This window comes from Fusarium oxysporum, chromosome IX (assembly GCF_013085055.1).
Source record: "Fusarium oxysporum Fo47 chromosome IX, complete sequence".
NCBI classification, from domain to species: Eukaryota; Fungi; Ascomycota; class Sordariomycetes; order Hypocreales; family Nectriaceae; genus Fusarium; species Fusarium oxysporum.
This window is the reverse complement of record NC_072848.1, coordinates 3135248-3149545: the sequence shown is the minus strand read 5'-3', so window position 1 is coordinate 3149545 and position 14298 is coordinate 3135248. Positions and strand designations below refer to the sequence as shown.

At 45.0% G+C, this 14298-nt stretch overlaps 6 protein-coding genes across 6 annotated transcripts; 2 read left to right on the top strand and 4 right to left on the bottom strand.

Moving 5' to 3' along the window:
- Positions 1-413: 413 nt before the first annotated feature.
- On the top strand, positions 414-3715 carry FOBCDRAFT_243918 (glycoside hydrolase superfamily; the record flags this gene model as incomplete). Its single annotated transcript, XM_059610562.1, has 6 exons — positions 414-1218; positions 1269-1398; positions 1458-1566; positions 1620-2975; positions 3012-3432; positions 3498-3715. 6 exons carry the CDS (start codon positions 414-416, stop codon positions 3713-3715), a joined length of 3039 nt encoding a protein of 1012 aa, XP_059465915.1.
- A 592-nt stretch (positions 3716-4307) lies between these two features.
- On the bottom strand, positions 4308-5885 carry FOBCDRAFT_143385 (glycoside hydrolase superfamily; the record flags this gene model as incomplete). The annotated part of the gene is made up of 1 exon (XM_059608162.1): positions 4308-5885. One exon carries the CDS (start codon positions 5883-5885, stop codon positions 4308-4310), a length of 1578 nt encoding a protein of 525 aa, XP_059467885.1.
- Positions 5886-5952: 67 nt separating this feature from the next.
- On the bottom strand, positions 5953-6552 carry FOBCDRAFT_144103 (uncharacterized protein; the record flags this gene model as incomplete). Its single annotated transcript, XM_059608174.1, has 1 exon — positions 5953-6552. One exon carries the CDS (start codon positions 6550-6552, stop codon positions 5953-5955), a length of 600 nt encoding a protein of 199 aa, XP_059467884.1.
- Positions 6553-7493: 941 nt separating this feature from the next.
- Positions 7494-9251, bottom strand: FOBCDRAFT_143180 (glycosyl hydrolase; the record flags this gene model as incomplete). The annotated part of the gene is made up of 1 exon (XM_054706980.2): positions 7494-9251. The coding sequence occupies one exon, from the start codon at positions 9249-9251 to the stop codon at positions 7494-7496; it is 1758 nt and encodes a 585-aa protein (XP_054562955.2).
- A 946-nt stretch (positions 9252-10197) lies between these two features.
- FOBCDRAFT_144008 (uncharacterized protein) lies at positions 10198-10722 on the bottom strand (the record flags this gene model as incomplete). The annotated part of the gene is made up of 1 exon (XM_054706979.1): positions 10198-10722. One exon carries the CDS (start codon positions 10720-10722, stop codon positions 10198-10200), a length of 525 nt encoding a protein of 174 aa, XP_054562954.1.
- Positions 10723-11632: 910 nt separating this feature from the next.
- FOBCDRAFT_143785 (uncharacterized protein) lies at positions 11633-12586 on the top strand (the record flags this gene model as incomplete). The annotated part of the gene is given in 6 exon segments (XM_059608167.1): positions 11633-11868; positions 11926-11984; positions 12047-12113; positions 12127-12239; positions 12291-12368; positions 12423-12586. 6 exon segments carry the CDS (start codon positions 11633-11635, stop codon positions 12584-12586), a joined length of 717 nt encoding a protein of 238 aa, XP_059465914.1.
- Between the last annotated feature and the right edge of the window lie 1712 nt (positions 12587-14298).

The window sequence follows — 14298 nt, the reverse complement described above, 5'->3', positions numbered from 1 at the left end:
AAGAAGAATTATTTGTCAATGAGCCTTGTGGCGAAAGTTTGCATACTTGCTTTAGTCAAGATCATGGGTTCACGCTTGTGTACTTTAGCCCCCCGGGTGAATCTACCCCTCATTATTTCCCTGTCATTCAGACGTTCCACCTAGTTTTGAAGTAACAAGCCAGCTGCACAACCCATGCACGACAACGTGACATTTCTTTGTCTGCAATGTGGTTACCTCGCATACGAGTTCTATGCCTATCACTGCCAAAACTATCACTTTCTAAGCTTTAGACATCTAGTGGGTTATTGTGTCTCAGTGGAAATAAAACAAACATTGGAAGAGAACAACAGGCATAAATACTCAGTCGGCCATATTGGTAATCGGACGCTCCTCTCAATTTACAAGCTCGGTTACTTAACAAGATCTTTACAATGAAACCTTTTCGTCATTTTGTTTGTCAACTCGTCGCGTTCTGCCTATTGGCGGCCGAGCTGTCAAGCTCTGCACCAAGTGCGTCTGTTAATAGTACCGCAAATGCTCAGCTTCAAAATCTTGTAACCTGGGATGGGGACTCGATCCGGGTTCACGGAGAACGGATTATGTTCTTTTCCGGAGAAGTACACCCCTTCCGCCTTCCTGTACCGGGCACTTGGCTTGATATCTTCCAGAAACTGAGAGCAGGTGGTTTCTCCGGAGCTTCCTTTTATCTTATGTGGGGACTGTTAGAGGGCCAGCCTGTTCATGTACGGACTGAAGGCGTCTTCGCTCTGGAAGAATTCTTCCAAGCGGCGTCGGAAGCGGGTATCTATCTGTTGGCTCGGCCAGGCCCTTACATCAATGCCGAGGTATCAGGAGGTGGTTTCCCGGGCTGGGTGCAGCGCTTGAAGGGAACCATACGTACAAACGACTCGGAATTCACCGAATCCACCATGGCATACCTTTCTCACGTTGGTGGCATCATTGCAAAAGCCCAGATCACGAATGGTGGGCCTGTGATTCTTGTCCAGCCTGAGAATGAGTATTCGATTTGTTCGACATATGCTTCTGGAAATATCACGGGTTGCCTACAGCCAGACTACATGGAGTTCATAGAATCGCAGCTTCGGAATGCCGGTGTTACAGTTCCATTTATCAGCAACGATGGTGTGCCGGTAGGAAACTGGGCTCCCGGTTCTGGAGCTGGGGCTGTAGACATATATGGGATGGACCACTACCCATTCTCTTGGGGTGTTGGCTGTAAGTAATGATGAGGGTTGATCGATGAAGAATTCTGATCCCGTCTGCAGGCGACAATCCTTCCAACTGGGCGCGTGGCGAATGGCTTCTGAATAACATCAATGCTACAGTCCAGAAAAGAATAAGTCCAAATACCCCATTCGCAATGACGGAGTATCAAGGAGGAGCAGCAGACTTTTGGTAGTAGACGTCTTCTTGCCACCTAAGGAATAGTTTACTAATCTCAATTGGTTACATAGGGGTGGAACTGGCGTCGAATCTTGCACGGCTTTAATTAATCACGAGTTTGCTCGGGTCTTTAACAAGCTTATTTATGGTTTGAAGGCTACAGTTGTCAACTTTTACATGGTTTGTGCCTCTGCTGCTAATGCTCGAGATCCGGTTGAACTAACCTGTGATAGATATTCGGGGGTACCAATTGGGGTAACCTGGGGCATGCAAAGGGCTACACCTCATACGACGTGGGCGCAGCAATCTCAGAGAATCGTGCTATTGATCGCGAAAAGTATAGTGAACTTAAGCTCCAAGGCTATTTCTTCCAGTCGTCACCTTCTTATCTTGAATCTTCTCCTGACAATGGCACTTTTGGGAAGTTCACCGACAGCCGCAAGGTGGTAGTAACTCAGCTGAAATCTACCAAGACAGCCTACTACATTGTGAGGCAAGCAGACCATACCGCTCGCGTTCCAAACTTCTATTCTTTAGCCATTCCCACGAGCAAAGGCAAACTGACTGTCCCGCGGCTTGGAGGTCAATTAATCCTAAATGGCCGAGATAGCAAGATTCACGTTGTGGATTACCCCGTTGGCAACGCCAATCTTGTCTACTCCACAGCAGAAGTCATGGCATGGCGACGGTTCAAATCGCGGACAGTTCTTATCCTCTACGGGGGAGATGGTGAAACACATGAATTTGCCGTCGAGCATGAACACGAATGCCCAGAATCTAGTGGGGGAAACCGTTTTAGATGCCGCTCGATCGATTCACTGCTTACTATCAACTGGGATGTGCAACCTGAGGGTCAGGTTCTCCGCTTTTCTTCAGGGCTCGAAGTCCATCTTCTCTGGCGAAAAGATGCTTACAACTACTGGATACTGGATCTCCCTGCACCAGCGCCCATAAATAACTATACATCGTTCTCTAGGCTGGAATCTACCAACTCTAGCGTCATTATCAAGGCCGGCTATCTTATGAGAACTGCCAGGATGTCGGAGGGTGCTCTGTTTCTCACTGGAGACGTGAACCGAACAACGGAAGTAAATATCGTTGGGGCTCCCGTGATCCCCACTAAGCTGTACTACAACGGTCAGCGGGTTCATACTACGGGCAAAGGATCGCAAATCTCAAGCCTGATAGAGTACCGAGACCCAAAGATACTTTTACCGGATCTTAGCAGCTTGGAATGGAGATATCTCGATACACTACCGGAAGTGCACACTGGGTATGATGATTCGAAGTGGGTTCCCTGCACAAACATGCATACAAACAACACCCGCACCTTGACTACCCCCACCTCACTATACGCCAGTGATTATGGTTTTCACTCAGGTTCCTTGTTATACCGAGGACATTTTACTGCTACAGGGCATGAGTCGTCGCTGTTGATCTCGACGCAGGGGGGAGAGGGTTTTGGACACTCCATTTGGCTGAACTCGACATTCCTTGGCTCCTGGCCTGGCCAAACCGGGGTACTCTCTCGAAACCAAACATTTAGCTTTCCTGGGAAGCTCCAGGCACATAAGCCTTACGTCGTTACTGTGCTAATCGACCACATGGGGCTACATGACAATTAGTTCTCAGATGCTCAAGAAATGAAGGAACCTCGCGGAATTTTGGACTACAAGCTTTCCGGCCATACCAGAAAATCAGATATCTCCTGGAAATTGACAGGAAACCTTGGCGGAGAACATTACCAGGACCATAGCAGAGGGCCTCTGAATGAGGGAAGCCTATATGTCGAAAGAAAAGGTTTTCACCTACCGGGGGCTCCTACGGGTAAATGGGAAAAGACTAAGCTTAATGGCTTGAGCCAAGCCGGCATTGGCTGTTTTGCAACGACGTTCAATCTTGACTTTCCACTCGGTTACGATATTCCTATCAGCCTGGGTATCAAAAACACGACGATGCCTGCGGAGAATAACGACGTTGGCAGAAAGGCGGTTGCGAACTTTCGGATCCAGATTTTTGTCAACGGATGGCAGCTGGGTAAATATGGTAAGATCCAGATACTCTAATCCCCCTCAACAAAGGAAAGTCAAAATAATTGATCAATTTCACAGTGAACAATTTGGGCCCTCAAACCTCGTTCGTGCTGCCTGAAGGGATACTCAACCATCACGGCCCCAACTATATAGTTTTGACGCTGTGGTGCCTGGATAGATCTGGAGTGAAGCTTGAAGGGGTTTCGCTAGAGGTTGATGCCGTGATACAGTCAGGAAAGAGGGAAACAAGACTGGTTGAAGGCAGTAGATTTAGCCACAGGCCATATGCTTACTAAAGACCTCCGGGTCATATGGCTTATTGAGCAACAATTTCCTCGATCAGGTACCGTCGATAAGTTCAGCGTAAAGGTAGCTAAATAAATCAATAACGGTGCACGTACCATATCTTCAAACCCCTATGTCTGTTGAAGATAGAAGATCTAAGGCTTACGAACTATGTCTCATGACTTTGCGTGTTGGGTAGTTATGTAGAACACGCCAGACCATGTGATCTTGACGTGGAATATTGGACATAGAACTCACCACTGACCACCGCGCGTAGGGATATATCGCAGGAGCTCCAGATTAGAATAGAGATCCGCTATCTCTACAGCCAATTCTTTCCTTAAATGAGTCGATCTATGTGCCTCCATTGTTTATGATTATACTCTATGCCCGGCTGCTCCAAGCTCACCTACAGTAATGCGGTCTAGCTCAGTTGTTGCTAATACATTGTGTATTTTATATAGTAACTATCTGGGATGGAATACGCTGACTGGCTTTGGAAAGTTGATTGACAAATACTATGTTGTGGAGCGCAACGCCCAGAAAAGAAGGCCCTATCAACGCCGTAAAGTCCTCCTCCCATCATCGATTGCCCACTCATTATCATTTGCTCCCTCTGAGCGAGATATCCCTCATTCTTCCTATAAAGCCTTTACCAATCCTTCTCAGCGGCGCTTCGATAGCAATCGGTCTCCAGATCGACATGACGCCATTGCTCCCCGATACCCCGTTGGGTTTAACCTCAACTAAGAATTCCATCGTCCTATTAACTTTCTTCTCGAACACCGTGAGAAGAGTTGAGCCTCCGCGCCCGGACAACTGTACATGGGTCCAGACTTTAGTGGGCAGCGAATAGTTGAGAGAGTAGTCATTATTACCACTGAGGAGGGTAACGTTGGAGTTGGTTCCATATCCAAGATGCAGAGAAGAGTCTAATCCGGAGAACAGTTCGCCAGGTTTGGTAGATTCTGGGTAGACCCAAAATGAAAGTGTGTAGTTTCGACCCTTGCTGCTGAGCGGCGTCTCCAGATAACAGTCTGATGAGATGTAAACCTCAGACCCGTGGATCTTACACCCATAGTTTACGGCGTCGTATCCATTGCCAGAAGTGTCCCGCACGAGGTTTGGCCGGGCCGGGGGTACATTACTGAAATGATAGTCGAGGATGAGACTGGTGTTAGACTTAACTCGCCTATCAAGGTTTTGACCTGGGATGATGGGGATCAACTTTTCGAAAACAGAATCATACTCTGCTTCCAGAAGATTTCCACCCCAGACCTTGTCGGCCAAGGCTGGTAGTTCGTTACGCCACGCGTAGTACGCCTCCAGATAGGTTGATGCTGAAGGACCATAATCGGACCACTGCGCAGCGATGTATCCCGTGACACCCGGGCTATCACGCGGTGCATTGTTCGTCCCGTTCTTTGTGTCAAAGATATGAGGGGCGAAGGGTCCGCCGCTGGGATCGCCGCTAAAGATAAGGGTTTTGTTCAATGTTTGACCGAAATATCCATGCCACTTGGAACTGATGTAAAACATGAAGTCCGAGTTGAGAACCTTGTACCCCTTCATGATGAAGTCAAAGTAGGCATTGTCCTCATAGGGTGCCCAGTGCTGGATAGTGATGTCCTTGGTATATTTACCTCCTCTGCTGGGCGGAAATGTTCCCCAGACTCGAGCCTGTTTTTCGGATCCTGAAATGAAGTCGTACATCTCATCAACAAGCTTATTATACTCAGACACCATGGTTATGTTGTACTCATCAGCTCCAAGATGTATAACCTTTGTCTTGAACCATGGAAGAAACGTCCTCCAAATGGTCTTCAGGGTGGGAATGGTGTCAGGATGACTGATGTTCAACATGGAGGGATTATTGATCAATGCAATCTCGGGTTTCCACTTGGCGATAGCCAGGGAGTGCGCTGGAGTGTCAATCTCAGGAACTATAGTAACACCCCTAGAGGCACACTTCTGTTGTAACCAATCAAATTGGGCATGAGTATACGATTCGTTGACGGGTGATGCCAAACCAGCAAGTGCGGGATTTGCTGAGTTCAACCTGAAGCCTGAGTACAGTTCATGTATCTGCTTTCTCGTATAAAGATCGAAATTGATGAAGAGATTGTCGTTTAGATGGATATGAAACTGATTCTGTTTGAAGAAAGAAAGATAGGAGCACATCTCGGCCAGGAACTCAGGTGGGTAAAAGTGCCTCCCTATATCAAGCTTGCACGAGTTAATAACGATTTCACCTATCATAGCAATTATAGAAAACAATGATTAAGCAGTTAATCATGTTACCTACCATAACTCCCCTATCGACCCAACCAGGAGAATCAGTAATATGTCCGTACGGCAGGTGGCCTTCCAGAGCCATAGCTTGCAAGATGGTTCGAGTTCCCCACCAGGCTCCCAGAGGGCTGGCACCTTTGACTAGGATACTGTCTTTGTTAGTCTCGATCGAATAACCTTCCGAGGTGTATCGTTTGGCGGCATCCAGGTATTTTTCTCGACTCTTGTCAACCGTTATAAAAATAGAACCTTTTCTAGGCCTGGCTCCGTATTCGAATCGAGGTTTACGATTTAGAATGGGTCTCAAATCTTCGCAAAAGATCCTGGCAAATTCCTCCAAGGTCGGTGGGATAAGGGAGTGTCCATCTCTGTCGACTGAGGTCGCAAAGCGACTATCAACCACAATAGACTTGACGTCTTCAAGATTGAAGTACCCATCTTGACTATCCTGGTAAGAAACAGATGGGATGGTCAATATTCGACTACATTCTGATACACTTGTCAGATACAAGTCTTTGCCGTTGCGAAATAGGAATAGCTCACCTACTGAAGTCATCAACAAAATGACGAGCCATTGGCTCAGTGATAGGATCCACATTCCGTGGCGTGATATTGGGTTGAAAGATTTACTATTTATTCGGCCTTCGAATGAAACTCTTGAGCAGGATGTGATTCTACATGTAGCTACGAATTAAATACTGCGAAAATGTGTGATCACGAGCAGGACCTCATCTCGTTGAGGCACAATCCCATGCAACGTTGACTGATCGAGTGACGTTATCCTCTACGCATGCCATTATGGGCTGTGATTTCCTACATTCACTTTATGTTATCTTCCAATCTTCTTGTTACTTTTACGGTACAGGCGTAACCTTGAAAATTTCCTCAGGTTTTTAGTGTAGTTACACGGGCGTAGTGGATATGTGCATTTTAACGTAACACATTACAAGGGGTCCGTTTTATCGTATCTTATACGAGACGCTAAAGCCGATTTAGGGTATCTTACCCGAAGTGACCTTCCTCGAAATTGACTGGCACGCTACGTAACATTCCACCTGTCGGTAATGCAGGCGGGAAAATAGCATCCAGTACAGGCTAAATTGGACGGTCAGGTCTATACGCGTATGTAAACAATGAATTAGGGGTTTGTATCTTGTTCTTGACTGAAAATTATGTTACTAAGATATGGGACGTTCCATCAAGTTCCGATGATGTCCAAAACAAGCCCGAGTCATCAGGCGACAAACATCAGTCTCACCGTTCTGTAGGAGGGGACAAGTTTCTCAACACTCTCAACAAGGTCAAGGTCAATACTCCTAACAGATAAGGTAAAATATTGTAGATAAGTTGATTATTCAATGGCTCTAGCTAACAGGCTTAACAGCAACGGCATTTCTGGTGGACGATAGCTGATAGTGAACCCCAGGGCTTTGGGCAATAGTATATTCAAGTTGCAAACATTTATCAAGTAGTCTGGAAGGATTTGATGTTCGTAAGTTAGTAGGAGGTAGGGCCACTCATGGGAATGATTTCGACGGATGAGATCTTCTGACCAACACCAGTGTAAACCCATGTCTTGATCAGCAAGTCTCCACCCTGAGGGCACTCTTTGCCGAAACCTGCTCCATTACAACTGGAAAATGCACCCAAGATAGATCCAACAAAGAACCCACTACCACCACGGCCACTTACAGCTGATGTGGTAACAGTTCCGATTACCACCCGCGGCCCAAGCGCTGCCATTGACCTAGCAGTAAAGACGTATTTGGAGTCATCGGGCGATGAGACTTCCAGTCTGATTGTGGTCTTCTCCCAGCCCTTCGGTACTGGTGTAAGGTGTGTCGTAATATTTCTGCTGGGACTCACTCCACTGAGTCGAAAAACAACATTGGAGAAAGAATTAATGGTCCTTGTCGTCGGTACGCGTACTAAGCTGAGGTCTATATGTTCCAGTTGTGTTCTGAACACAGTCAAACCTGATTCCTGCCCTATCAAACGCGGCCAGAAGTCAATGCCAATCGAGAAATTGAACAGGGTATGTGACTGTCTCCGGCCAACGAGACTGAGGCCATTTTGTCCAGTGAGCTCTGCTTCAGTTGACAAGGAGTCTCCTGTGAGATTGGCTCGACTAGGGCGGACTTTCAAGCCTCTATTAGACAACAAAAAGGCATTTTGCGGTGGCACACGATAGTGAACAAAGCTGGATGGGATTTTGGTAACTTTTGTAAAGTCAAATCGATCATTCCCGGAAACGTTAGGTCCTTTATTCGAAGCTGGCGAGCCCAATCTAGGTAATGGAGCTGGGGGCATTCGGCCACGAATGGGTTCCAGTTTCGGCCATTCTTCTGTATTCCAGGTTACGTTGAAGAGAACAGCCTCTCGACCCATTGGCATGTACTCATAAGAGGGCCCTGATCGAATTGCGAGGCACAACCCCCACCAATTTCCATTTGAGTCCTTGAACAAATCTGCGTGGCCAACACTCTGAAAGTATTCGGTCGTATCTCGATTGGTAAGTATGGGATTGCGCTCGTATGCCGTATAGGGCCCTTTAATTTCTTTGGACCGACTTATGGATACGGCGTGCTTCTGGCTTGTTCCACCTTCGGCAATTAAGAGATAATACCATCCATCCTTTTTGTAGATGTGAGGTCCCTCGGGCCACTCGTTAGAAGTTCCATTCCAAATATTGGATGCTTCCCCAAGTTGGCCAGTTTCGAGATTTATTTCCTGAAGGGTGATACCGGCAGTAGTAAGGTATGTTTTGCCATCATCATCCCAGAAGAGGTCTGGGTCAATTTCGCTGAGATCTAGGATGATCGGATCGCTCCACTGGCTGCTCCTGAGAGGGTTGGTAGTATTGAAAAGGACACCCATGGGCTTATCTGACAACCCAAGGTAGGCGCAAACCACATAGTAGACGCCCTCGTGGTGACGGATGGTAGCGGCATACATTCCATTTGTCTGGCCTGGTGTTCTCCAGCTGAGGCCAGGAAGTTGAGATTCGCGATTCCAAACATGGCTGGCAAGGTTCCAAGTTACCAAATCCCGCGAGGTATAAACTGGAAGACCAGGAAAGGTCATGAATGTTGACGTTACGCAAAAGAAACTTTCTTTCACATGAACGCATGAGGGATCTGAATGCCACCCAGGAAGGATCGGGTTCACATAGACCGCCAGCCGAAGACGCGGCTCACTAGAACTACAGCAAGTGATCCACCAAGCAAATGTGAGCAAGATCGAGAGATTGGGCATGAAAACCATGGCTATTGGCAAAGCAGTAGAATATGGAAACACAGTACAGAATATAGAAACGTACTATATATAAGATGAAAAGGTTCTCAAGTCTTGGTTTAAAAGCTTGTCCACCAAGCATACTTTACTGCTATATTTAAATCTTCCACTTAGGCTAAATATAACTGAGCCTAATTACGATCTGATTTAAGTAGCTCAATGCCCTGGCAATAGTCTTCCATATACCGAGCATACGTTGCATCTCGAATTAAGGTTGCATTCTTCCTTTCTTAGCTTAGTTAATAAAACAATTATACAAGTAGTAAAGGAGGTAAGACTACCAAGTTGATATTACTTTTACTACTATTCCTTCCTTACTATATAAATTAATGAAATAATTAATATATTTTAGTAACTCTATTTTAATAAAGCCTAATTAGATTTATATAAATATATAGATTCTTTATTTAGTAGATTATAAAAAGGATTTATTTATTATATACTAAATTTCTATAATTTTAACTATAGCTACTTAGTTAATTAGTAAGATGAATTTCTATTTCCTATTTTAATAACTTTACCAGCCTTTTGTTTAAACTCCTACTTTCTTTTTTATATTAATACTAGTTTAAAAGTTTTTGAAGACTATTAATTCTAGTTGTTATTATTTAATTTTTAAATTATAAAATAAGAAAAAGCTAAAATAATTCCTTTAAAACAAATTAAAAAAGTAAAATTAAGTAAAATTACTTTATTTTACTATAAATCTTACAAGTCCAACCTTAATATATTATATACTTAATATTATATAATTTAAAAAATATATATTATTTCCAACTTTTGAAAAAGTATATTAGTATAGATTCTACTAATACTTTGCAAATTCAAACTATAAATACTAAACTCTACCCCTAATGCCTCCCTGTCCTGCGAGATATGCTAAAACAGACTTTACTCCAACCCTTATTTACATGCCATCCTTCAGCATAGCCTCAATAAGACGCACATGCCTCTCTGCATGAAGATCATCCCATTCATCCTGGTAGTTCATACCGTATGGAGTGATGTGGCCATTGTCGCAAACAATTCTGGTCCCTTCGCCATCCCATGATTCGAGAAGATCGTTTGCCGTAGGCCAGTTGTTCTCGGCGCAATTGGTCTCGAAATTAGCTGTTTGGCCGATGCCAAGGGTGTGAGAGATTTCGTGCATAGTGGTGAACTCGTTCATATAGGGAGTGCTGCCGTATCGGATTTCTCCGTTGTAGTTGCCATCGGCAGTAGGGGTGTTAGGATAGTAGGAAAGGGTGAGGGCTTTGGAGGCGTTGGTGAAACGGGAGTAACGGGCGGTAGCAGCTTTCACAGCCTTTTCGATGAGCTCATACGCCTCGACCTCTTCGTTATTAGGATTATCATCCTTTACGATCGTCCAAGTCCACTGGGCTGAGACAGCGGGCAGGCAAGCGATGACAGCAGCAAGATGAAAAAATAACATGTTGTTTGGTTGGGCAATATGTCGGACAATGAAATGATTTTAACGTCAAGTACGCTGATTAAGACCAGGCAATCCAAGTCAGAGGTACGAACATGAAAGAGAGTAGGAAGTGAATATGAAATTGAAGTGAGGAGGCTCGAGTTGAAGCGTTTATCTGGAAGAACCCTTGTATTTGATTTGTATTGACTTTTCTTGCCGAATCACAGGATGCATTAATCTTCTCGAATCTGATTAGTGGAATAATTTGATATGTTTCAGAAGAGAGAGCCTGCAGTCCGAGTTTGCACAGGACCCTGTGATTTCCCTAGCGTATCAGTGGAAATACGAGCGCTTTCCAATGACAGGCATGATAAGCATGGGCCGCACTAGACCCTCCTACATCTAAACTCTTGATTCACCGATTTATTGCTAGACTACCAACAATGCTTTACCAGTAGCGAGACTACAAACCTTTTGCCACATCTCAGATGGCCAACCTATCGCGTGTTTCAGGCCTGCCAAACCGAGAACTAGCGGTAAGCTAAATTGAAGAAGGCGATAAACGGAATTACGAGCCTGATCAGTTAAAAGTAGAGACATGTATTCCCCGTCCGCAACTGATGAGCTAGGATGCCGGAGTATCTGGACCGTAAAAGAAGAGGGATGGGCATCAATTGGTGGACTTCAGTTTCGAAATCAAGTCAAGTTGCACCTTGATTATTCCAGTGGGGCCCTTTTAATAAATGTATAACTAGTTCCCAGCACAGATCATATGTTACCCCTTTCTAGCAATGTCAGTTTGTGGTTGCTGAGTAGCGGCTAATAGCAGTTCTCCACCTGGTCAGCTTCTAACAACCCTTTATAAGTTATGACACCTCACTGGCCTTTTCTTACCTTACCTACGCCTGAGCACCGCTGGATAACCGCCAAGATGAAGACCTTCAAGACTATCAGCGCTCTCGCAGCACTTCTCCAACCAGCAGTCGCTAACCTCGATGTTGTTACTCTTTTTGCCAAGGCTGATGCCTACATCCAAGAAGCTTCAGCAACGCTTGTGCTAGGCGATGTCCCTCTATCAAACAGTGGCGACGTTGCTCTTTGGAGCGCTATTATGATGCAAAACGAAGCGTCATTTTTGCAGGGAGTTACTCAGAACTCGCCTGAAGGGTAATGCACCAAGCCGTAAATATGTTTGTCACGAAACAGCTAGCTAAGACTTCCAAGCCTCGGATACTGTTCGAATCTTGGGAACAAGTGGTGCAACTTTGCATATGCACTGATTGGTAAGTACATTGATCTTCCAAACTATCCAGCTCGAGTGCCCGTATTAACGCGTAGATTCAAGGCTCCGAGGCCAAAAACGGCACCCCTGTCAAGGCAACCCCCGGATCCCGAGTCAAGACTCACTGTAGGTGACAAGGTCAGAACTGTTATCGAACATCCGGCTAACTTACCTTTCGATAAACTCAACTCCAAAACTCAGATGTGGGATCAGAACCTCTACATCGACGATGAGCTCGTTTCCACTGTTTCAACTAGTATGTTCGAGGTGGAATCCTCCATGACACGATGCTAACAAGCCACCATAGGTAAGGGAGAACACGGAGAAATCTTCTACATTTCTATCGAATGCGCTGCAGGCACTTGCTCTACTGCTCCGGCCCATAGTGAGGCTCCTTTGTATTATTAGCTATCTAAGCCAGACTAACGTAAAGATACAGGCTGGGAGGATGTTTCCATTGTACTGAGCACAGCCGATGCCAGTTTTGGCCAGACTGGAGGCTGGGATCAAGGTGCGACTGGGGGAGATATGTCTACTCCAGATGGTGGAAAGACTTGGGATATCACCACACTTGAGATTCCTGCTACTGATGTGCAGCATTAGGATGTGGAATGTATCATTATCGCTACCGGAGATATTTCACGAACTTCTGTTCAGTTTTATATACCTTTCTTGATCGCTTGTAAACCTTATCTTTAGCCTTACTAGATAACTTTGCTACGTACAATTCGGTTCCAAGCGAAATTGAAGGACAATATAAAATGATAAATCAATTTGTGACAATATGTCATTTCTAAATCGAGACCGGGATTAACAGGGCGAAGATGGTAAGTTGTGTAAATATTCGACCTGTATCTACAAGTTCGACCTACAATTCAAAGTGCGTGCGGGAGTATATCATGGTTTGTAAACTAGTATCGGTATTTGTATGCAGGGTTTGAAATAGAAATTATATTACCGCCATTCTGGCGGCGGAGCAATCGGCGGAGCGATCTCGTTCTTTATTATATATTTGGAGCCGTTTCATCGACGAGTCCTAAGTACAAGATACTTCTTCAAGCGACTACAGGCCCAGATAAGCTAAGACAATTTAACTAACAATTCAAGTAATCTAAGCGAGTGCAGCTGGTATTATTGCTTTGATTGGTCCAAATACTCTTCCTGACTCCATAGAGGGCTGTAAAAGCCAATGGGCGATAGCATGTAGTTAGAAGGCGGGCATGTTGACTAAATCCTGCTTCTCTCAACCGACCCCCTTTCCAAATATACCTTTCGTCTCAAGCATTCCACCATGAAGCCAAGTATGAAATCAAGAGCACATCAGGCATGTTACGCATGCAACTCTCGCCGTGTTCGATGCAATGTCGTCGAGACTCGGCCTTGTCAGAACTGCAAAGATCAAGGCATTCCCTGTGAACTCCGAGAGTCCCGACGCGATCGTTATCGGAGGGGGCAAATCCTGCCACCTCAATGCTTCAAAACCCCCGACCTTCGTAACACTGACAAAAATGATAACAACATCATAGAGTGTGCTCAGGAACCTACCCTCCACCGAGACGCCTCGTCACAAGAAAATCCCTTGACTCAATATACTACACAAGTACCGCCTCCCCCCTCGACTCCCACGGTGTCGGCCCCAGAGTGTAACAGTCCAACCCAGACTATTCGCTCGACCCACGTCTTACATAGAAAGCCTGATGTCTTGGACGAACCCTCAACCTCCCAACAAGGACACGGCACATGCAAACACCCTTACCTTCCGTTCCAGCCCTCCCAAAATGCGAATGGCCACTCTGGCATACCATGGGGATTTCGAGGTAACCACCTACAACAGCTTGGCTGCAAAAAGTATTCGCATCCCCCCCCTTGTGGGGCCACCTAACCTAGCCCGATTTAGACCGCATTTTTAACCCTGCTTTTGCGTATCATACCACAACACTATAACGATGCCTCGAGGCAAGGAATTATCGCCATCTTTACGGTCTCACATCTGCAAATTACAACGTGCCAGCTATAGCTAGAGAGAGCTTTTTCATAGGTTTCTAGAAATACTAAAATTAATTATCTGGTTAACTATAAAATCTGAAGAAAAATGCGGTAAGGATAACCTTACTTTATCCTGCTCCGGTGTATCTCGAAAGCTTATAGAAGAGTAATATAATTAGATATATAATATTATTATAACTAATCTATATATTATAATAAGGGACTTACTTAGCTTAGTTAATAATACTATTAAAGCTTGGTTATTATAATACCTTTTATATAAGATAAATAAGAGGAAATAAATATAGAAGAAATATATAGCCGTAATA